The 23,841-nt window shown below is 38.5% G+C and overlaps 1 protein-coding gene across 4 annotated transcripts in view; it reads right to left on the bottom strand.

Annotated features, from left to right (window-relative positions):
* TAF2 (TATA-box binding protein associated factor 2) overlaps positions 1–23,841 on the bottom strand; it is a 100,659-nt gene that overhangs the window by 50,559 nt on the left and 26,259 nt on the right. For all 4 annotated transcript variants that reach the window (XR_006278673.1, XM_038390507.2, XM_038390511.2 and 1 more), the window contains 9 exons: positions 23,286–23,517; positions 21,428–21,612; positions 20,593–20,706; positions 17,761–17,860; positions 14,863–14,948; positions 8,592–8,727; positions 3,736–3,890; positions 798–912; positions 549–658 (listed from right to left, as the gene is read on the bottom strand). Coding sequence is in view for 3 of the 4 variants with exons in the window: in XM_038390507.2 (XP_038246435.1) it covers positions 549–658; positions 798–912; positions 3,736–3,890; positions 8,592–8,727; positions 14,863–14,948; positions 17,761–17,860; positions 20,593–20,706; positions 21,428–21,612; positions 23,286–23,517 (1,233 nt within the window). In the remaining variant the exon portion in view is untranslated. The remainder of the gene's footprint in view (positions 1–548; positions 659–797; positions 913–3,735; positions 3,891–8,591; positions 8,728–14,862; positions 14,949–17,760; positions 17,861–20,592; positions 20,707–21,427; positions 21,613–23,285; positions 23,518–23,841) is intronic.

Below are 23,841 nucleotides of genomic sequence, written 5' to 3'. Positions count from 1 at the left end.
TGAGCAGTCTCTCTCTCAGGTGCCTGACTGGCTGGTTCTTGCTCACATGCTCACGGTTTAACTAATCACCATATGTGGGGTTGGGAAGGAACTTTCCCTCAGGATAGACTGGCAGTGACCTTTGGGGTTTTTCACTTTCCATGTGTGGGTGCAGGTCACTTGCCAGGATTATCTTGGTACATCTCACTTAATTATTTCCCTGCCACTATGGAGGCCTCAGGTATTACTGCACCTCAGTCCTTCCTGCTCTCTGCCTGTGCACATAACAGCATAGTCTCCTGTGGGCTGTAATATTTTGGTCTAACTAATTTTGGTTGTTGAGTTAATTGGTGCTGGTTGCTGTAGGTGGCCTGTAATATACAGATGGTCAGACTAGATGATTTGGTGGTCCCTTTTGGCCTATGACTCAATTATCACAAAATTGGTAAATTATACAGTAAGATTATCAACATTTACAAAAAGAAGTATTAAAAGATTTAGATTTCACATTTCCCATTAATTGTACTGGACATTATTATACATCTGCATTCTGTAGCTCTAATTCTTACCTTCTGCTTTTGGAATGGCAAGGTATATCATGTTTAAGACTGTTTTCTTCTATCTGCAACGTATGGTTGAAAGATCCATCAAGTTCTTGCACTGTCACTTTAAGAGGACCCTGAAGAAAATTAAGATAATTTAATTAGAGTAATAAAAATGAATTTGTCTAATATAAATATAAACCTAATGTTTATAAATGTGTGTACAGAGACAAATGCATGTCAGCAGTGTTGTAAACTATGGAAAACAGACCTTACCACATATTTCTGGGTCCCAGGAGAAGTGTAGTCTTGCTTTATTTCCAATTCCAATACATTTCGTTTTCTATTAAACGCAAAACTGCCATAAAATTTTACCACACCACTCTGATCCCTAATAAATTGTATAGGAATCTTGAGGGACAAGAGATAGTGTTTATAAATAAAAATAACTTTTATAAGGTTTACATTCTCACATTTTGCACTAGATTTGTATTTGACTGTCACAGCACAAAAAAGATTTAAAGAAAAGTGGAGAGGGGAAAATATTTTGGGCTCCCTTCAGTCCCATCACTGGGAGATAAAAGCTGTGTGCAAAGAGAGCACCTCAGGAATATTATTTAAAATAGTCTTATAGAAGATTTTTATATGCTGGTAGAGAAAACAAGATTACAGAAAGCAACAAAAAGAACTGTAGACAGAATACCTACTACTGTGAAGTGTCATAATGAAAAACTGTATTATTTCATACCATAAAAAGAAAAGGAGTACTTGTGGCACCTTAGAGACTAACAAATACACAGACTATGCTGACAGCTTGTGCCACACACTCTCAAGGAAACTGTGGAACCACCTGATCAACATCCTCTACAGCAAACAGGGAAAGATTAAGAATGAGCTCTCAAAACTGGATACTCTCATAAAGAACCAACCTTCCACACAAAAAATAAAATTTGTTAGTCTCTAAGGTGCCACAAGTACTCCTTTTCTTTTTGCGAATACAGACTAACACGGCTGCTACTCTGAAACCTATTTCATACCATGTTCCACAGGTGTCCTTACACACTTCCTCTAGCACAGAGGTCTCCAAACTGTGAGGCACACGCCCCTAGGGGGGCATGGAGGAATGCACGGGGGGCACAGAGCAGCCCGGGCCAGCCCCCACAGGGGCTGGGGAGGAAATGCCACCCAGCCCCTCCCCACCCCCCAGCTCTGCTCTGGTCCTGCCCCCAGCCGCGTCCCAGGCTCCCATCCTCTCGCCTGGCCCCGTCCCCAGCCTTGGCGCGGCTCCGCTCCTGGGCCCACACCAGCCTCTTGCCTTAGCCACTGACCATGGCTCTGTTCCTGGCCTGGGGCTGAGGTTGGGGGTGGAGCCGCACCTGGCCACAGGCGTAGTTGCCAACCCCCATCGCAGCCCAGTTGCAGCTCTGCTCTCACCCCTGCCCCCAGCTTTGGCCCCTGGCTGTGTACTCCCCCCCACCCCGAGCCATGGCCCCACTCCCAACCCCGGGGGTATCGGGGGGGGACTCGGAGAGGCAGAAAGGGGGGCGTGACTCTCAAAAGTTTGGGGATAGCTGCTCGAGCAGTACTGGGTCTCTCTTCAGGAAGGCCAGACTCTTAATTTGAGCACCAGTAAGTAGGATTGATTTTTTGTGTGTTTTGGCTATGTGAAACTCAGAAATGTGACCAGAGATTATAGTTTATTGTTTTCTACCCAGATTTCACATAAAACATCTATTTTTTAGAAGCTTTTCAATCTGGGTCATTATGATAGCGTTCTTGGGTTTGTCACCATCAGTAAAATTGAATATGAATAGTGAACTCCACCAGTTTTGTATTTCAGGCAACTACTGATTTAACCATTTCTGTGAATAGTTTTAGTTTGTGTGACAACTATTGCTTTATTTTATTCACAACTGAAATGGAACAGAGTTCTCACTGAAGTGCAGTATTTTTATTTAACAATAATGTGGCAAAAGCACAGGGGACAGGGATTACCAAATCAAATAATCCTGAAGAATCATGGATCAATTAAGTTGTCTTTAAGTCATGCTCTCTCAGAAATGTCTCTTTCAAAGTTACCTTGTTATTAGCTTGTTACCAGCTTTACCCACTTTATAAAAAAAGATCACATTCATGGAATTCTCCACTGATTACTAGTGTTTTTGCACTGCTAGGTATGGAAGGAAGAATTCATAAATTAAATGATTTCTTACTATGTCCCATTAAAAAAAATTTGATGCGTGTTTATCCATTGTGAAATATTTCACTCCAGAAATGTGATATATTCTAAAATTTCTTTGATGCATATTGATTTTTTTATGTATTGTTATAGTATTGTGGAATAGTAATCTTGCTTTCAGGCCTTTTTATGTACTAAGAGTAAAAATATTACTTATGAGAAAAGTCAGAACAAATGAATAATTCCCTACATACATGAATAAAATTGAGTTTTCTCTACTGAGACAGTACAACCATATGGCATATGTGATCCCCTTACACTTAACAATCTGTCCCAACTTGTATTTAGATTAGCCACTCTCGTTACCATCCCCAAACCTGAAGAAGAGCTCTGTGAATCTTAAAACTTTGTCCCTTCCACCAACAGAAGTTGGTCCAATAAAGATATTACCTCAACTACCTTGTCTCTCTGATTTTGCTGCAGCCATAAAATGTTCATTTAAAATACCAATGAAAATAGATAAAATTTTATTTTTAAATTTCTGCTAGTATTAGGGCTCACTTTGATCTAAAAAATGTACTGTTACCATCAATCTGCTACTCCAGGTTATTTATGCCACAGTGATTTACTGGAAATCACATCTGAAAATGCACCAGACTATAGCATTTTCCATGTTACACTTTAGCATATTTCTAATGGCAGTGCCCCTAGATCCCTATAGTATAGTTTGACCTTTAATTACATGAGAGCGCTTGAGCTTCTTTATAGTAATTTTACTACTGGTAAAACTGACAAATACTGCAACTCCTTCCAGTCTTGAAAAGCAAAGAGCACTGAGAGAAAGCCAGCATACTGTAAGTCACTATGAAAGGAATCTGAATAGGTAGTTTGTGCCTATTTTTAATATTAATCCCTTTGTTTCTAACTTAAAAATTTAGGCATTTTATATCTTCCTGCACATTCCTTTAATAGTGCCAACAAAAAGCTACATTTCTTCTCCACTTTAACAATCCAGAACTAGAATGAAAAGGATACACCCACTGCTTTATTAAAGGCTGGATATCTTTGCCAGAGACATTAGAGATGGATTTCAAAAATCCAGATGTGGAAACCAGCATCTGACTCCACATGTGAGACTGGAACTTTTGAGACGAGGCAGTGCTGGCCAGACTCAACAGTTTGTTGAAAACCTAAAATGAAAGAAAAATTCATTTTACATATTTTGAATACTGAATTATATGAATTTTTATCTTGATTGTCTTCAGGCAACATTAACGCCAACCAGCTCCTTTTGTAACGTTTACCTTAAAAAAAAAAAAAACCCTTTCAAAACAAAGGGATTTCAGAAACTCATTAGCTTGTCGCTACCTGAAGTTGGGATTTGCAGATAGAGTGCAGATACAACGGGGTAAAAACAATGCTGCTGGGAAGAGGTAGGCCTAATTCAAAGGCAGCTACAGTACCAGCATTATCTTATTGACAAATAAAATGTTTAGCTCTGGGACAAAAGGAAGTTACACACTATTTTACCCTTTCCTATCTTTGCTCACCACTCATCATCAGGCATATTTTAACAGGCAGTTTTCTAATAAATTTACATGGAGTTGAATGGAGAAATGTATTTCAGTATCTATCATCTAGCTATACGCATTTCTAAAGCGCAAAAATATAAATACTTTCAGAGTAGCAGCCGTGTTAGTCTGTATTCGCAAAAAGAAAAGGAGTACTTGTGGCACCTTAGAGACTAACAAATTTATTAGAGCATAAGCTTTCGTGAGCTACAGCTCACTTCATCGGATGCATTTGGTGGAAAAAACAGAGGAGAGATTTATATACACACACAGAGAACATGAAACAATGGGTTTATCATACACACTGTAAGGAGAGTGATCACTTAAGATAAGCCATCACCAGCAGCAGGGGGGGAAAGGAGGAAAACCTTTCATGGTGACAAGCAAGGTAGGCTAATTCCAGCAGTTAACAAGAATATCAGAGGAACAGTGGGGGGTGGGGTGGGAGGGAGAAACACCATGGGGAAATAGTTTTACTTTGTGTAATGACTCATCCATTCCCAGTCTCTATTCAAGCCTAAGTTAATTGTATCCAGTTTGCAAATTAATTCCAATTCAGCAGTCTCTCGTTGGAGTCTGTTTTTGAAGCTTTTTTGTTGAAGGATAGCCACTCTTAGGTCTGTGATCGAGTGACCAGAGAGATTGAAGTGTTCTCCAACTGGTTTTTGAATGTTATAATTCTTGACGTCTGATTTGTGTCCATTCATTCTTTTACGTAGAGACTGTCCAGTTTGGCCAATGTACATGGCAGAGGGGCATTGCTGGCACATGATGGCATATATCACATTGGTAGATGCGCAGGTGAACGAGCCTCTGATAGTGTGGCTGATGTGATTAGGCCCTATGATGGTATCCCCTGAATAGATATGTGGACAGAGTTGGCAACGGGCTTTGTTGCAAGGATAGGTTCCTGGGTTAGTGGTTCTGTTGTGTGGTGTGTGGTTGCTGGTGAGTATTTGCTTCAGATTGGGAGGCTGTCTGTAAGCAAGGACTGGTCTGTCTCCCAAGATCTCTGAGAGTGATGGCTCGTCCTTCAGGATAGGTTGTAGATCCTTGATGATGCGTTGGAGAGGTTTTAGTTGGGGGCTGAAGGTGATGGCTAGTGGCGTTCTGTTGTTTTCTTTGTTGGGCCTGTCCTGTAGTAGGTGACTTCTGGGTACTCTTCTGGCTCTGTCAATCTGTTTCTTCACTTCAGCAGGTGGGTATTGTAGTTGTAGGAATGCATGATAGAGATCTTGTAGGTGTTTGTCTCTGTCTGAGGGGTTGGAGCAAATGCGGTTATATCGTAGCGCTTGGCTGTAGACAATGGATCGAGTGGTATGATCTGGATGAAAGCTAGAGGCATGTAGGTAGGAATAGCGGTCAGTAGGTTTCCGATATAGGGTGGTGTTTATGTGACCATCGCTTATTAGCACCGTAGTGTCCAGGAACCTATCCTGAAGGACGAGCCATCACTCTCACAGATCTTGGGAGACAGACCAGTCCTTGCTTACAGACAGCCCCCCAATCTGAAGCAAATACTCACCAGCAACCACACACCACACAACAGAACCACTAACCCAGGAACCTATCCTTGCAACAAAGCCCGTTGCCAACTCTGTCCACATATCTATTCAGGGGATACCATCATAGGGCCTAATCACATCAGCCACACTATCAGAGGCTCGTTCACCTGCGCATCTACCAATGTGATATATGCCATCATGTGCCAGCAATGCCCCTCTGCCATGTACATTGGCCAAACTGGACAGTCTCTACGTAAAAGAATGAATGGACACAAATCAGACGTCAAGAATTATAACATTCAAAAACCAGTTGGAGAACACTTCAATCTCTCTGGTCACTCGATCACAGACCTAAGAGTGGCTATCCTTCAACAAAAAAGCTTCAAAAACAGACTCCAACGAGAGACTGCTGAATTGGAATTAATTTGCAAACTGGATACAATTAACTTAGGCTTGAATAGAGACTGGGAATGAATGAGTCATTACACAAAGTAAAACTATTTCCCCATGTTTCAGAGTAGCAGCCGTGTTAGTCTGTATTCGCAAAAAGAAAAGGAGTACTTGTGGCACCTTAGAGACTAACAAATTTCGGATGCATCCGATGAAGTGAGCTGTAGCTCACGAAAGCTTATGCTCTAATAAATTTGTTAGTCTCTAAGGTGCCACAAGTACTCCTTTTCTATTTCCCCATGGTATTTCTCCCTCCCACCCCACCCCCCACTGTTCCTCTGATATTCTTGTTAACTGCTGGAATTAGCCTACCTTGCTTGTCACCATGAAAGGTTTTCCTCCTTTCCCCCCCCTGCTGCTGGTGATGGCTTATCTTAAGTGATCACTCTCCTTACAGTGTGTATGATAAACCCATTGTTTCATGTTCTCTGTGTGTGTGTATATAAATCTCTCCTCTGTTTTTTCCACCAAATGCATCCGATGAAGTGAGCTGTAGCTCACGAAAGCTTATGCTCTAATAAATTTGTTAGTCTCTAAGGTGCCACAAGTACTCCTTTTCTTTTTATAAATACTTTGAGAGCTTAAAGTTGAGGTTAACTATCATCAACATCAATCATTTTCTTTTACACAAATATGATAATACATATGATTTCTTTACCTCCCTTTTACATCTAAGGATGCATTTGCCAATAACTAATTAACTATATGTGCACCTTTATAAAAAAATTCTTTATGATTATATCTCATCTATAGCGCCCTACCAAATTCACAATCCATTTTGGTCAATTTCATGGTCATAGGAATATTAAAAATCATAAATTTCATTGTTTCAGCTATTTAATCTGAAATTTCATGATGTTGTAATTGAAGGGGGGTTACAAAGATACTGTAGGGGGTGTTGCGGTACTGCTACCCTTACTTTTGTGCTGCTGCTGGTGGTGGCACTGTCTTCAGAGCTGGGCAGCTGGAGAGTGGCAGCTGCTACCCGAGAGCCCAGCTCTGAAGACAGATCCACCGCCAGCAGCAGCACCGAAGTAAAGATGGTGTGATATGATATTACCACCATTACTTCTGCGCTGCTGCCTGCAGAGATGGGCCCTCAGTCAGCAGCTGCCATTCTCCGGCCACCCAGCTCTGAAGGCAACAGCACAGAAGTAAGGGTGGCATGGTATGGTATTACCACCGTTACTTCTGCACTGCTGCTGGCAGGGCGCTGCCTTCAGAGTTGGGTGCCAGGCCAACAGCCACCACTCTCTGGCCACCCAGCTCTGAGGCAGCGCAAAAGTAAGGGTAGCAATACTGTGACCCCTTTAAAACAACCTTGCAACACGCCTGCAACTCCCTTTTGGGTCAGGACCCCCAATTTGAGAAATGCTGGTCTTCCCCATGAAATCTGTATAGCATAGAGTAAAAGCACACAAAAGACCAGATTTCATGGGGGAGAGACCAGATTTCACAGAGGGGAGACCAGATTTCACAGTCTATGCCGCATCTTTCATGGCTGTGAATTTGGTGGGGCCCTACTCATGTACTACATTACTGTGTTACGACTCAAAGTCTACTAAAAACTCGATTATACCTTGCTATAAAAGAAGATTAACATCTAAGGCTATCTATTGTAAAACAAGCCACTGAATTTATTTCTCGGGACAGTAAACTGCTGTATTTAAAGTACATATCAGGGTTGACTTTTCTTTTACACTGACTACAAAGGACAAGTTACCAACTGGATACTGTATGAAGGAACACAGTATAGGTTTCTGTGATTCCAGTTTAAACAAGAGCCATTAGAGTTGCATGTTTTGTCTTATATTTTATCATTATACCAATTAAGAGAATTACATCTCTAGTGACAAGAGAGGAATACTACTTTCAGAGGTCTGGGTCTCCCTTTATTAACAGTGTCACATTTTTTCTTACGAAATCATAAAATCGAAAGAGAATTGGAAATCTCAAGTATTTAAACTTTTCAAAGAAGCTGCATTCTAATTATTATTATTTAGTTATGATAATGCTAGGAATCCAACATAGGCCAGAACCCTGCTGGTTCTCTTTTTTGTGCAAAAAATTTTTGTTTACTACGTTTCAAGCAGTAACTCTACTAGCGGCAATGAAATTGCAAAGATGTCACTGAGGAGACACTTTGGGGGTTCAGAGCCTTTATTACTAGCTGTATCTGAGAAGGCAATAACCAACCTGCACATTATAATCCATACCTGTACTATGAGCACATTTTATCTCAAAGTTATTGATACACAAGCAAACACGAAACCCCAAGATGATTTTTAAAAAGTCACTTTCAGAACATAATTGTACTTAAAGATAAAAAGTTGAATATACCTCATATAAGAATTTAAACACCTACTTGTAGCATGAACTCCATACTGATCCTGTTTTCTATCAGTCTCATAACAAGATGGGCTTTACACTGGAACATAGTGTAATATTCCCAGGACAGTGTGTGAGGGTGTTTTATAGAAAAATGTAGATGTGATGCAGGGCTGAAAAATTAAATCAAAATAATTTAATGTATTTTCTGTTCTGAATATTACGGCAAAAAGCCCACAACAGTTACTGATAAACAAGATGATTGCAGCATACATTCATATTGTTTCTACTTATTTAAGATGACAATGCATCATGGGCTTATTCATGAAAAAGTCTACAATTTTTATAATGTAAAGATAGGTGTATGTATATTACATAGAGGAGTACAGAGAATAAATGAGAATAAACTACAGTTTGAACAGTAATATTACAAACATGAAGTTGTCTAGTAAGAATTTAAACAATAAAAACCAGTGTGGAAAGGGTATATGTCATCAGACTACTGAGAATTGCTCATATCTTTGGGGGAGGGGGTTTCCCCTTCATTTGAAAGCAATTTGATTGCAATTAAAATTTATTTGGAAAGCATATAACTGATTGTTCTACAAAGGAGAACAACTTAGTTGACCGTCTATGGATATTACTTATTTTACTTCAGTTTCATCTGAAAGTCAATCTCTGCAGCAAGGCTGTTAATAGATGGTAAAATGGCTAGAAAAAGAATTTTTGTTTAAAGCATAACATCTAAAGAATATTTCACTGGTCTTGAATTACACAATGCAGCAAACCATCCCTTATCCTATACACTGTTTCAGGTAGATTTTACAGTCAAAAATAGCTAAAATGAACGTGAACAAGCTACATACTGTATTAACAATGTAATTTAATTGGCCGACAGAAATTAGTATAAGAAGTCTCCTTCCATTCCTAAGTTCACTGTTCTACGTTTATTTTTAGGATGAAAAGTTGATGTTTGTTCAAATACATGAGATCCAATTTAAAAAATGCTTTCATGGAAGAACTTTCAATACGTTTCAAGAGAATATAATTTTATTATACTTTAATAAAATGAAAAAGATTGATTATAAAACTTTTTGTGCAGCACCAAACACAACAAGGTCCTGGTCCATGACTAGAGCTCCTCCGCGCTGGGATAGTATAAATAAATAAAAAAACAATAATGTAATCCTTTTAAACTACTTAAAAATAAAAAGTTTACTAATCAAAGCATCGCAAAACCTAAAAACACCTTCAGTACTTAGGCACACTGGCATCTCCTATACAAGGTATATCATATGTCCCAAAGTAGTGGAGGTCAGTAATCACCTTATTTTCAAATTCACTTGCTTTTAAGTTGCTCCGAGACAGACCTAAAATTTTCAGTGTACTTTTTGGTTAGAACATTTTATTAATTAGTCACCCTCACTGACACTGCCCTTGAAGATCAATTTAAACAAATATCTGGATTAAATCATACTTGTACATTAAATATTTGGAAAATAAAATATCACATTGTGTCACTATATGATCAGATAATGAAAGGTCCTATGATAACATCTACAAGAAATAGAGTTAAAAGTTCTCATAACTAATTCTGAATTTCACAGTGTCTGTTGGGTTTAAAATCATAATGCACTCAATCTGCAGCTTCCCCCCCGAGGAGAATAGCTTGTATGGCATACAGACATATTTTAAATGGACTTCTTCTTGATAAGATTTAAAATAACTTTTAAAAATAAGTTACCTGATCTATATATAGTTCAGTTCAAAAATAGAAAAGTTACTGTAATTGCCTTATTCGTGAGAAAAATAAGAATATTTGCCTGTTTTCCATTAGCAGAGAAGAAACTGGAGATGATAAATTTTATAAGTCTGAATTTATTTTTGTTTGGCTGATGAATTAATGTTCAGTGACTTGTTTTGTTGTGCTATAGTTTTGTCCTTTAGTTATTTTTGTAGGGGTTTTATATTGAATTTTCCATAAACTGGTGACATGTCTTAAGACATTCGACCCAGATGAGATCATGCCAACTTCCTCAAAAGTGGTCTTATGTGTCTGGATTTTTTATATTATTATTTTATTTTTTTGGTCAGAGACCAACAATCTCTGTGATAAGAAAAACACAGAATATTTTAAAATTGCTGCTTTAAACTTTCCCAAGTTAATGCTTCCCAGCGATGACCTATTCAAACTTGCATGGCTTCAAGGAAGGCCCTTGCACCTGTTTTTTCCAGACTTGGGAAACAGAGAAGGGGGAGCTGCAAGGTAGAGTGAGCAAAATTCGTAAACCTTAAGAATCAAGGGCTAGGCTGAGAAGCCTCACCGTTTGGATCAACATTCATCCAAGGAAACATTCACCTTCCAGAATCTCCTACCAAGGCTGTTCACCTTGTGGAGAGAAAGTCAGGCCACTGTAGCCTCTGACCAGTCTCTCCCTGCACCTGAAGGAGGCCCACTAACAAGAAGTGCTGGGCCAGCAGATCATCATCTGGCTCCTTTTCTGCTGTTTCAGCTCCTACTTTACAAGAACCCAGAATACTGTGAGAAGTGAAGAATTCCCAAATTTCCTGTTATTTTAAGTAACTTATTTTCCTTTCCCTATTTTTTGCCTTGAACTTAACTGGAAGACACACTAGCCTTTTTATTTTCTTTTTAAGACGGGAAAGTGAACATGTGGATGTGTGTATGCATGTCTGTGAGAGCGTCCTGGAACAGATGTATAAACCACATGACAGTGATAAGGGGTTAAAGAGCTGCTGTGGGTCTGGCTGGACCTGCCCCTATCAGTCACATCATGGGTGGAATAAAGGTTTAAAAGCAGGAATTCTTAGGCAATTGATGGGCAGCTCTGAGAGACAGCAGACAATAGCTCTACAGCCCTCAAGCAGATCTCCTGGAAAGCTTCAGGGAAACTTCCCTCAAGAAGGTCATTCACCAATGTCCAGTGCCTACAAGGAGGTAGCAGGCTCCATCATATCAGCCAGGCAGGATAGATTTAGTAAGCCCCAAAGTTAGCTGTGAAATTTTCTGTGCTCCAATCCTCTGCCTTTCTCACAGGTAGTGAATCAGGAATTATACTAAAAGAACTTCGGGAGTGGGGAGACAGGAATCCCCATCTCCTTCAAATGCACACAGACTTTGTGTCTTAAATTAGTATTGGAGAGACTCATTTATGCAGGCAGGATTTAGCAGCACCCAGACAAAAGTAGGCACCCATCAGTGACACAAGAATTGTGACTCACCCACAAAGTTTACATGGATAAGGTACCAGAAAGAAAAAGTGCTCATAGTTTAAACAGCCCTAAGTATTGTCTCATAAAGACAGTTGTTATACTGTGTTTTGAACCTGAAAGTATTGAGAGACTTGATATTGTCAGCTATAATTTCTGGTAAATAAAAGTTTGTTAAACTTCTGTTTATCCAGGTTGTTCTGCTAAAGTTAGTATTATAATCTCTGTTGAGGAGAGGGGAGGAGAGGATAAAGGTTAGTCACCACATAAAAAAACGAAGTTTGAGAAGAAAGTTTTATAATTGGTTCTGAGGTTGTGGTTAGGACAACAGATAGCTTAATACTAAAAACAAGTTATTTAACAAACTTTAAATTATTGGTTTGATTGACTTTGGTAGAATCTTTAATTGGGATTTATAAATATGCAGACAACCTCCTTCTTAGTCTCTTTTACAGAATGTATAGAGATTGACTGGTTTTTGTACTAATTTGATGATTTAACTCCAATTCAATATTGACCTTAACTGTTGCATCCGATGAAGTGAGCTGTAGCTCACAAAAGCTTATGCTCAAATAAATCTGTTAGTCTCTAAAGTGCCACAAGTACTCCTTTTCTTTTTTGCGAATACAGACTAACACGGCTGCTACTCTGTGACCTTAACTTGATTACTTACAGATTTTGATTACTCATACATTTAATTCATATGCAGCTTCACTTTGAAACACACATCCCTATTGCAGTGAACTGTATTGTTTCCTTTCTTCCGTGGAGTGCTTCAAATTGTGGGGATTTAAAGAAAACCAGGGAATCTGTAGCTAGTAATACTTGTGTTTTGCTGCTTGTGAATTACATGTATTTGCAAAAAGTTTTTCTAGAGACTGAAATGACTGAAAAATAACTATGGGAATTAATTGTATTTTGGCCACATTCCAAAGGGCTGTTGAGGAAAACATCAGTGCTAAAACCTAACTCTTCTTCATTCGATTGCTTGAGAGTGAAGTGAGTTATCTAGTCAGTCCCTCTACCTGTGAACAACAGGGTTGATTTTCTTTACCCAAAAGGTATCTCTGAGAACTGAGTGTCTAATTAGTTTTTCCCATCTCCCCAACATCCTAATGAGTTTCATAGAATGACAGCGCTGAACAACCAAAGACAAAGGCTCTTCATCATACTGATTCTTCGGAGATTACACTAACCATGTACGATTTTGCTCTAAATGCAAATTGAAATACATTTGGAGCCAATGTTTTTAATTATTTAGTGTTTCATGATTATGGAGCCTGCTTCCTTTGTATATTTAGATAACCATATCGGTTTTAGTTATTAAATTAAAATTGACGAGATTAGCAATACTGCTTTAATTTATATCTGAGGTGTAAAATGACCTGATACTCTTATGAAGGGCATTATATATCATCTATTATGATTTTCTGAGAGAAATGTCATTTTTATATAGATGATGTCCACTTAATTTCTAACCAGGGATCAGAAAGGCGTTAAACTGGACTGTAGTGATGCAAAGATGTCTGCCTCTCAACAATCATAGAAATAAAGGCCCATCACAAATGCTATCAACATTCTCCCAGACCCATCTAAGAGGCAAGAAGAAATGCAAAGCTGTCTGAACACGATTTTCATTATAAAAATATCCCCTCCACTACAAATATTCATAATTTACGGAAGTCAGCAATTTAAAGACAATTTACATACAAGGCAACATTAAAAACATATCTACAAAATAAGCAACAAATATAAAAAAAAGTGTCTACATATGATTATGTGCACTCCTTTGTTGCAATGAGGAAAGCAGAGAAAGTGTACAAATGGAAGCACATAGACGTGTCTGATAGGTTTCAGCACTGCAGGTATTGGGAACATGACAATTTTAAGCATTTTAGGGTAAGGTATTCTCCATTACAGAATTCTAAATCCAGAGAAAGTCCACTGAAACTTAGTTTGTTGGCTTTTAAAAAACTTGATCTATTTTTCTGTGGCTTTCCCCAACACCACTCATCTGAAGTCAGTTTCTCTGAAGTGAAGAATATGTTGCTGTTATACTTTTAGCTGCCAACAAAAAAACAAAAAAACCCAACACTAAGTCAAGTCCTAGTTCAGCACACCCAATTTAGTTTAACAAGGTATCAACCAGATCAGGAGGCCTAAAATTAGACGCACCACCTATGCCTTGTTTTCTAGAGGCGTGTGCAGTAAAACCATATCACTACTTTGCCTGATTTGCTATTTGTGAAAGAGCAGGGCACTGAATTAAAGCAAAATCCAACATGAGCAGGCAGGTAAAGTGGGGGTAATGGCCTGGAATACACATACAAGCTGATTCTGTGACTGTCAACAACCATACAGACTTGTGTGGTTAAGGATTCACCTAGGTGGGAAACTGGTTGTTAGTTACATTCCAGTCCTCATTTTGAAAACCTCTCTTTCTTTGTTTTTTTTTTAAATCAGTGTACAGTTGTTAAATGGGTATTCTGAGGCTATGAGTTCTGATTTTAAACCAAAATAAAATCTGGATGTGCATACATTCAAAAGCAGAAAAGCGTTTCTGCAGATGGCCCAGCCCACCTACTTTTATCAATGGCTCTTAACAGCTGGTCTACTTAGTTTTCATTTTTCTAATTAACAAGACAAAAGCTCAACATCAAAAGAGTGAATGTAACAAGAAGTAATATCAGAAACAAGAGAGCAAAGAAAAACAAATCCAACCACCAAATTCACCATTAATGCTGTTTAAAAATCTAAAAATGCTTAAAAATCATTGTAAAAATAGCAGGAATTAAGTTAACTCCCTTTTCCTCTCCTGTCCCTGTAATGAAAACTGGTTTTCACAGCAGAATTAAAAACATTAAATAAAAATAACTGTCTATGTTTTAAAATTAGAGATTCATAAAACAATAGTGATAAACTATACCCACGATGTACTTTATGAGACCGCTAATACATGCCTTAGGCAGCTGAAGTCCTTCAGCCTTTGGCCTTGTGCCTCACAACACACCCAAAGTATATATTAATGGCCTCATAAAAACACACCCTACAATGACTTATAATTTAAATAAACATACTTGTCTTTCTCTTTTCCTCCTCCAAATATTGGATGCAGTAAAACTCCGCCAGTCTTCAGTTCATATACCACTATTTGGTCTAGCTCCTAAAAAGTACAATATATAAAAATGTATATATTGTTAAGCAAAAGAGGCTAATTAGTGGGCTTTCCACTGTTCTATAAAGTGATTATTTCTTAACCTCAGAGATAAGACATGAACAATAACAAGTGAAAATGTATTTGAAGTAATTATACTAATTCAATTAAGAAACAAAATCATAATCAATATTTTAGCACCAGAGAGCTAGCAATATTTACAGGATTACAATGAAGAACAGATGTCCATCATCCAGACAAACAGAAATAAAACAGTGGAACTGAATAACAGAACTAAAGTTTAATATTCAGTTGATAACATATCAGAGGAACTTTGCTATTCACTTTCCTACAGTATAAACTTCCTCTGATCCCCTGATGAGTAAAAGCAAGGGACAACTTCACCAGTATCTAGGAGTTAGAGGTGATTTTGTTTCCAAGGCAGATTGGTTTTGCTTTTCCACTAAGAATAATCTATCACCTGTGCTCTCACAAGCTCTAGGAACATTGGAATTGCCATACTGGACCAGTCCATCTAGTCTTGCATCCTGTCTCTGAAAGTGCATGGTACCAGCTACTTCAGAAAGAGATACAAGGAAACTAGAATTAACATCTTCAGGGAAATTTTCTTTCTAACCCCATTAATTAGAAGTTGCCTTATTCCCTAAAGCACAAGGGTTCATAACCATTTCAAAATCTCTTGGTTGAACTAGTGTGCTTTACAACTTCAGAGCTCTTTGCAAACATGATTATTCAACATGAAACAGTAATGACTATTGAGAAGGAGCTGTGAAAGAGAGAGAGTTAAACCTGGGTAAATGAGTTACGTGAGAAGTGATTCCTTCTCTCCAAAAATTTAATTACTAAGGCCAGTCTCACCATGAGCTCTGTCTAGGCAGAATCCTGTGCAGAACTTACTGCATAACCAAAGCCTAATATTTCTATCTGTAAAGATGATAAGGCAGTTTTGAGGAAACATGGTCAGAATATTCAGTCCATAACAAATCCTAATGTCTACCTTGATTCATCTTAGCACCCCGGATTCATATTGGCCAGCTTTGACATTTTTGTGATGCCCCAGGATGTGTCCTTCAGTGAAGCTACCAATTGGATTCCTCTGGGATTATGGAGGCAGTCCACAGGACAGCAAGTCAATGGCATTTTTATTATTAAGTACACTTTAGAAGTTGGTGGTTTACTATTTTAGATCTTTTGGTTTAAAAACACAAGTATTTTGCAAAACACAGGCTATAACACAAAGCCAAATACATTTTATTAACTTAATTTTACAGCCTAAGAGCTATGTTCACAAAAGGATTTAGGCACCTAATTGTTACTTTAGGCGCTTGAAACCCAGAACCAGGCCCCACTGGGATTCACAAAACCACCGCTCAGCTGCCGCTGAACCCTGTTAGTTCCCAAACTCACTCAGCACCCAAGTTTTTGTAGTAAAAGCTCCTTAAGTGCTTCTGTTTCTGCCTCTGTGCTCTGCAGCTGCGCTCTCAGTGTCCAGATACCCTAGTGTGATAAATGAACCATGGGAATATAGGCATTCCTCTGCTTCACTTGCCTGCAGAGTTTGATCCAGCAAGCAGACTCAGAACTCTCCTACCAGATCATGGATCTTAATGAAAGAGTCATTGAGCGCGAAAGAGAGAGAAGGAAAATGATTCTATAGCCTGGTTAGAGCACTCACTCAAGAGGTGGGAAACCCAGGATCCAATCCCCCTGCTCCAATGACTTTTTTATTTATCTTTGCAAAGAGGAACAGCTTCAACAGGAGAAACTCTGGGAGCCCCACATCAGAATATCCCTAGCCCAGTGGTTAGGGCTCTCACCTGAGAGGTAGCAGATCCCTGTTCAAAGCCTCTCCCCCAATCAGGCAGAGGGGAAACTTGAATCTGGGGTCTCCCACATCCCAGGTTAGTACCCTAGCCACTGGGCTACAAGTTATAAGGAAGGTCCTCCTCCCTCCTCCATCCACCCCCTCCCTCGGCTGCTTCTTGCAAAATCGTGTAGACACCTAATGCCAAGAGGGTTTGCACAGGGGAGGCGCCTCCCTCCAGTCTGGATTTAGGTGCCAAACTCCCTAAAATGGGGTGAATCTTAGGACACCCCCTCTCCTTGGCAGCTTCCATTGGCTAGCTTAGGCAGGGAGCTGCATAGTGTGTGACTTTTGTGACTTCTCATTCTTAGGTGCTTATCCCTCTCCATTCATTGTACAGGAAGCCTGAATGCCTAATTCAGGCTTTGTGGATCCCAGTGATTTTCTAGGCACCTAAAAGTTAAGCATGGCAACACTCAGCACTGCCATGCCTAAATTCCTTTATGAATCTAGCCGTAAAAGAACAACAGGCAAATATTTTGCAAAATGATGCTATATGAAAAGTTACCAGAGCCCCTGTTGGGTCACCTCCATAGTTCAAGGAGCGATCCAATGGTAGCTCCAACACCGCAAAATGATGAAGCAGATTCAAGTAATATACCTGTATCTGAGTTCCAATACCAATATCTGAGGTTTAAAAATCACATTCTTCTTTTCTCCCTTGTTACTGGAAAAGGAAATGGATTATAAAGGGGAAGCAATGACAATGGCTGTGCACAAAGTAAACAGGTTAAGAGAAATATTTTGTTTCTAGATTTCTTCCATTAGCTATTTCACTTGTAACAGGAGATAAAAGTGTTCTGTCAGAAGTATGATTAAGTTGATAGTGTCCCTTTAAACTGTAATGCAAAACTGTATTATTTGGTTTCTACCTTACCTTATCTTTATATTAAAACGTATGCATGTTTTACAAGAACAAACCTCTTGTCTCATTACCTTCTTAATCCAGTGGCGATATTCATTGACACCAAAGGTTTTTTTCATCCAAAGGCCATAAATATAGCCAGAGATTCCTTTCAGGACCCACTCATCTGACCTGCAATAAGAAAAAAACTATGAAACATCTATAATGTCTCCTTGACTTGCAGGGTATTTTGAACTAGCCAAGGGAGGCTCTTGCTTCATGTTTCACTGATGCACACATTTCAGCAGGTTATAGAACTTCTCAAGTCTAAGTCAATAGGAGCCCGATGAGCTGTGAACCTATTTATGTGATTTTTGCACCTGGATGGGATTCATGAAACCAAAGAGCTAGTTAAAACTGTGAATTTGTTTTACAACAGAAGCCCAGATTAAAATATAAAAATTGATTTTAGCTGAAACAGTAACAATAAAAAAAAGATTAGAATACTTACTAAAGTAAGTATTAAAACCCATGTCTGTCTACATAGTCTTAATTGTTTGAAAGCTATTTTAATGTGATAGACAAGAGTTAGACAGTATAGTGCATAGAAAAGACGGACACAAAATAATCCCACAACTGTAAGTATGTACAAAAGTGTGCTTAAGGCTATACAAATATGAAAGAAGCAGTTCCTACTCAGTAGAGTCTCTCATCAATATTGAAGTCAAAATATATTAATTGATTCACAGATTCCAAAGCCAGAAGGGACCATCCTGATCATCTAGTCTGGTCTCCCGTATAAAACAGACCACACAATACTTCCTCAAAATAATTCCTAGAGAATATCTTTAGTTCTGCCACCCCAACCATCTCATGCTTGGGTACATGCTTGTGAGAAGTGTGTTCTGAGGAGGGATATGAATCTGCAGAAGGAAGCCGCTTGGTGAACAATAGCATCAAGTTCCAAGCACAAGAGTGGCATAGATGACTTCAAAGATGTGAGTGGGAGAAAGAGCACCAAAGGGACCCTTGTAAAGGGCACTAAGGTCTTGTCTATACCAGTAATTTGCCCCAATTACAGCTGTTAGTGACCAATCGAGTCTTCAGCACAGCTAAGATACATCAGGGAAAATAGTTCACAGTAGCTTTGCCTAGTCTACACTAGGAGTTTGCACTGGTGCCACAAAACCCGAGGTAGGCCACTGATGGCTGAAATCTATAGTATAGGCAAGACTTTACATGAATGCTAACAGGCTGATGGACAGGTGGGTAAGAATAGAAAGAAACTGCAGGAGATTTTTGATGGGTAGAGTTGTACAGTTATGCAGGTGAGGCGCTCCCCATCCTAGTAAACTTGCCCAGACAATCCCATTCTCTTTGCTCCCAGACTTCTTCCTCTCCATGCCAGCTCCCAGGCCCAGTATCTACCCTCACCAGGCTTCTTGTCGTAATCCACTAGTTCTCCCACTGTACAAGTACCCTTTTATTCCTTCTGAAATCCAGTCAGGCTGCTTCTTTCTCCACACTGCCTGGGTGGCAGCAGATAGCAATACTGAGAGCATAGAAGAGAGTCTCCGTGCCGTCAGTTCTAGTGCCACGTACCACAGCAGCCTTCAGTAGCCGGGAGAAAATCGCAGGGAAAGTCATGATCAGCCTCTGTGGCTCTAATCATAGACTTTAAGGTCAGAAGGGACCACTATGATCGTCTAGTCTGACCTTCTGCACAACACAGGCCACAGACTAATGCAGGTGGAATCTTCAGAAAATTTACCTGCCAAACTCTAAGAATATGTGCCTAGTGTAATTTTTCAAAGGCTTATAACTTGGCCAAATTTAGCCAAATTTTCACAGGAATAGCAAAAGGCACATCCTTCAAACAAAGGCAATCCCTCTGCCAAATTTCAAGTCTTTGATCCAAAGCACATTGGCACTAGAGCTTCTCAACAAAACAGTTGTAAGAATTTTTTTAACATAGGAAAAAAAAAGTATTTTTCTCTTATCTTGTTTTCAGAAATAACTACGCAATTTTTCTTAAAACTTTCAAATTCAACCTGAGGCAGAGAGCCGACATGGAAAATTTCATATCAAATAGTTAAGGGTTGGCAAAATGATAAGCAACTTTATAAAAAAAAAAATCTTAATGGAAAGTATTGGGTAACTTTAACTAAAGGCAGCACTGGTAGCTCTGCCTATGACATGAGATTAATCTTCTTTGTGCATATCTAAATACCCAGAACCATGGACTTACACACTGTGAGATATACTTTTTCTGAACAGATTAACCTATTCCAGAACCAGAATTCACAGCCCTGATCAGCTTGTATGGGTCCAACAGCTGCAGGTCTCAAAAGGCTAGTTATTCATCATTTTTTCATAGAACCCTTACAATTTTTTTATTGACTATTACAATCAACCTCTAATGTCAGATTCTGATCTCTTAAGATTAACTTCTTTTACTCACTTTGCCCTACCTTATTTGATAATGACTGCATACATTAGAAGAAAAGGAGTACTTGTGGCACCTTAGAGACTAACAAATTTATTTGAGCATAAGCTTTCGTGAGCTACAGCTCAGGAAAGCTTATGCTCAAATAAATTTGTTAGTCTCTAAGGTGCCACAAGTACTCCTTTTCTTTTTGCGAATACAGACTAACAAGGCTGCTACTCTGAAACCTGCATACATTAGGTTATATAATTTCAGTAATTAGTATCTGGTGGGAACAATGTTTTTTCTTTAATTTCTCTTTCAGCAGGAAACCAAACAATTTCTCTTGAATTCTTATTCACTGATGATCCTAATGATCTGTAATAATTCTTCTAAGGATACTGTTTCGCCTACTGTTAGGGTAAAATGCAACATGCAAATTATACTTCCAAAATATCCTATTACCGTTTTGTATATAGTACTATTTTATGATACTCACCAGGACATTCTGGATATAAAACAGCCAAAAAATTGCTGAGCCAGAGCCTGAGCTAAGTATCTCCTTGTCAGTGGAGTCTCATCTATAATCATTGCACTGTGTAAAAGATTTGTGCTAGATCAAAACAAAAAAGAAATAAGCACAATCTACAAGAGAAGGAAACACAATCAAAACAAAATACAAGCTGTGATACTATAATTTGGGAATCTTTCACCGTTCTGCCATGCATAACTTAATTTCTATTTTTCTTCTAAATAATCTAAAGACAGCCCCTTTAAATAACCTAAATATCTCTAGCTGTTTTCACATGCATACAATGCTTCTATCCCAAATGCAGAACTAATGCTAGTTTGCTTTTTGTGTTTTACATGGTGAAACTCTATGGATACATGGCACCTTTTTCCAGCTGAAGAAATATAACGAATTGTCATAAACTTCTGTAAGAGAGCTGCACCTTATTTAACACGACCTTAAATGTTTTATGTGACTGCAACGCTGACTACAGAAAGCAAAATGCAGCCTTGCAAGTGCTGGGTTTTGTTTTCCTATTTTAAATATAAATGTCTTTGTAAAAAGTAGGAAACTAGAAACTTATATTAAAAGACAGCAGTATGGACAAAGGCCAATATTTTCAAACTTGGGTGCCTTAAGTCAGGCTATGAAGTCAATATGAGTTGTGGACATTCCACACCTTTTAAAATCAAGCCCTTATTTAAGTGCCCAACTTTAGGCACCCAACTTAGAAATTTTTGGCCCTAATCTTCTCATCACCACAAAAGGGGTGGGTTCTCTCTCAGCATAAAGTTTTAGACATATGAGCACCAAAAATACTAACCTAAAAATACTCATGGAAGCATAAGCAGCTACTTCAACATATGCTTCATCTACAAAAACAGTCTTGAAACAGGAGTAAGGATAGCGACAGGTAAGAATCTCCTCATAGAATTCAAAGACTTCATGAAGGTATGACGTGGTGTGTTTGAGCAATGGGAGAAGCTGTGGTAAACAAAAATGAGTCACCTAAAAAACAAAACAAAATTAATTTAATGGGAAACTTAGCAATATTTAAATATATAAATATCAAATTTTAACATTACATAACATTTAAAACAAAGGAAAAAATCAAAAGAAAAACAGTTCCCTACGTAAGAGGCCACTGGAATGTAACAGAAACCAGCACTTTTACAGTTGTGGTAACAGGTATCATGGAAGAAAAGGACATTGTGATGCCAATCTTAATTGTGAGAGCTGCAACAGAAAAATAATTTATTTGAAAGGTATTGTATAACAAGTCAAGGTACACAGGTATGCAGTACTAAACTTTTTAAGTTAGCCCATTTACCAGTGTGCACTACAGGTCAACACACAGACACTATTTTGGACCAGGAGATTGGGAAGCATTCTAAAGGATCTCTACCTACTGATGTCTACTACTCAAATGCATAACTTTTTTTTAAAATCCATCAGGTACCTTGTTGAACACTATCTTCCTTCACGCAATAATGCATTATTTTATATTGGACAGCAGCAAGTGAATCAAACGTTGCTATTACAAAAACAACAAGGAGTGCTAGTGGCACCTTAGAGACTAACAAATTTATCTGGGCATAAGCATCTGATGAAGTGGGTTTTAGCCCACGAAAGCTTATGCCCAAATAAATTTGTTAATCTCTAAGGTACCACTAGTACTCCTCGTTGTTTTTGTTTTTGCTGATACAGACGAACACAGCTACCACCCTGAAATGTTGCTATTGTTATTTAGTTTCAACCACATGATATCCTCATCCTAGTAAGTACCTTTTTGTTATTTTTATTTCCCCAAAGGTTACTGTGCAATTGGTAACAATGGACTGGAATTCTGACTGGTGTAACACCATTGATTTCTGTGGAGTTACATCAGCCATGAGAGTCTTTGGATCAATGTCATTAGTAGCCTCCAAACCATTAAAACACTGCAGAAATGTCATTTCTGTTTCTTTATCACTGGATTTTTCAGATCACTTCCAATAATTTTTATAATAGGCGATATATTTCCCACCAGATTTTTTAAAATGGTTCATTTATTCCTGTGAAAGATATCAGACTGTCAGCACTGGAGACTAAAGTCTTCAGTTTTTCAATAGATCAAATACAGCATACATATCAGTAGTGTAGGTTTGCCAACAATATCCCCAATACCCTTGAACTCAACCAAGAGGGACATAGATGGGCCACTTCCTGAGGTGAAAAGGTAGTTTAATTTACCTGCCTAGTTCATCTTCAGTCTCTCTGAGAATATAGACAAGAGTTTAAATCATAATGGCTCATTTTGTGGACATGGACAACACAACAGGCCACCATGAGGGAGACTCTTGCTACCAATTTATTCACATAAGCCATTGAACTATGTGGTAACAACTTGTAGTCACTATGAGCACTGGCTTGTATTTAAACCTATTTGAAAAGGTATCCTTTTACCAATTCCAACTAATCTAGTTTCCTGATTTCTACCTGGAGGTTTTTTTTTCAGAGATGCCTTTATAAATCCTGTTAGGGTTTTGTAACACTAGACCAGTATCATCCCATAATTGTACTAGCAGAGACTGGTATGTTAATCATATATCTTTCTTGGACTGATACTTGCTGCATCTAGGCACTAAAATGAAATAAAGTTACCAGTTCTCTAAAAAGGAAAGTCCTCTGAAGATTATTACCTCATGCATGTATGGATCAACAAGGATTTCAAAGGGTCCTATGGCCAGAGAGATGTTAGAAGCCGCAGTTGGAATAGTCAGCATGTAATGAAAGGTCTTCTTTCTCATATCATGGGTATATATTGTTTCCACCAAATCTCCATTTGAAACAGCCACCATTGCAGCATCTACTGTATATTCTAGTTTCCATGTGCACAGTTCAGAGTATGAATCAACACAAGGAAACCAAAATCTAGAAAAAAGATTAGGATGTTAAAAAAGAGAAGAATAAGAAAACACTACATACTTTTCTTTATTATGACAAGTTTTTCCTCTCCAATTCCAGGCTATATATATTCCTAAGTACTTTGGTACTTGGCATGCAGGCAACCCCACTCTACAGCTCTCACACTTCACACAAGTCTGCCAGCAGTGGAAGCTTCTTTGCTACTGTTTCCCATTAAATTATGCCATGCAGACTTTAGAAATCTCCAGTGGCTCATTTTGTGTCAGACTCTGTTGAATTCACTCCAAACAGAAGTTTGAGATTAAACAACTGACATTTTCCATAAGAAAC

Source organism: Dermochelys coriacea, chromosome 2 (genome assembly GCF_009764565.3).
Source record: "Dermochelys coriacea isolate rDerCor1 chromosome 2, rDerCor1.pri.v4, whole genome shotgun sequence".
Lineage (NCBI taxonomy): Eukaryota > Metazoa > Chordata > Testudines > Dermochelyidae > Dermochelys > Dermochelys coriacea.
This window is presented reverse-complemented; position numbering and strand designations above follow the sequence as displayed.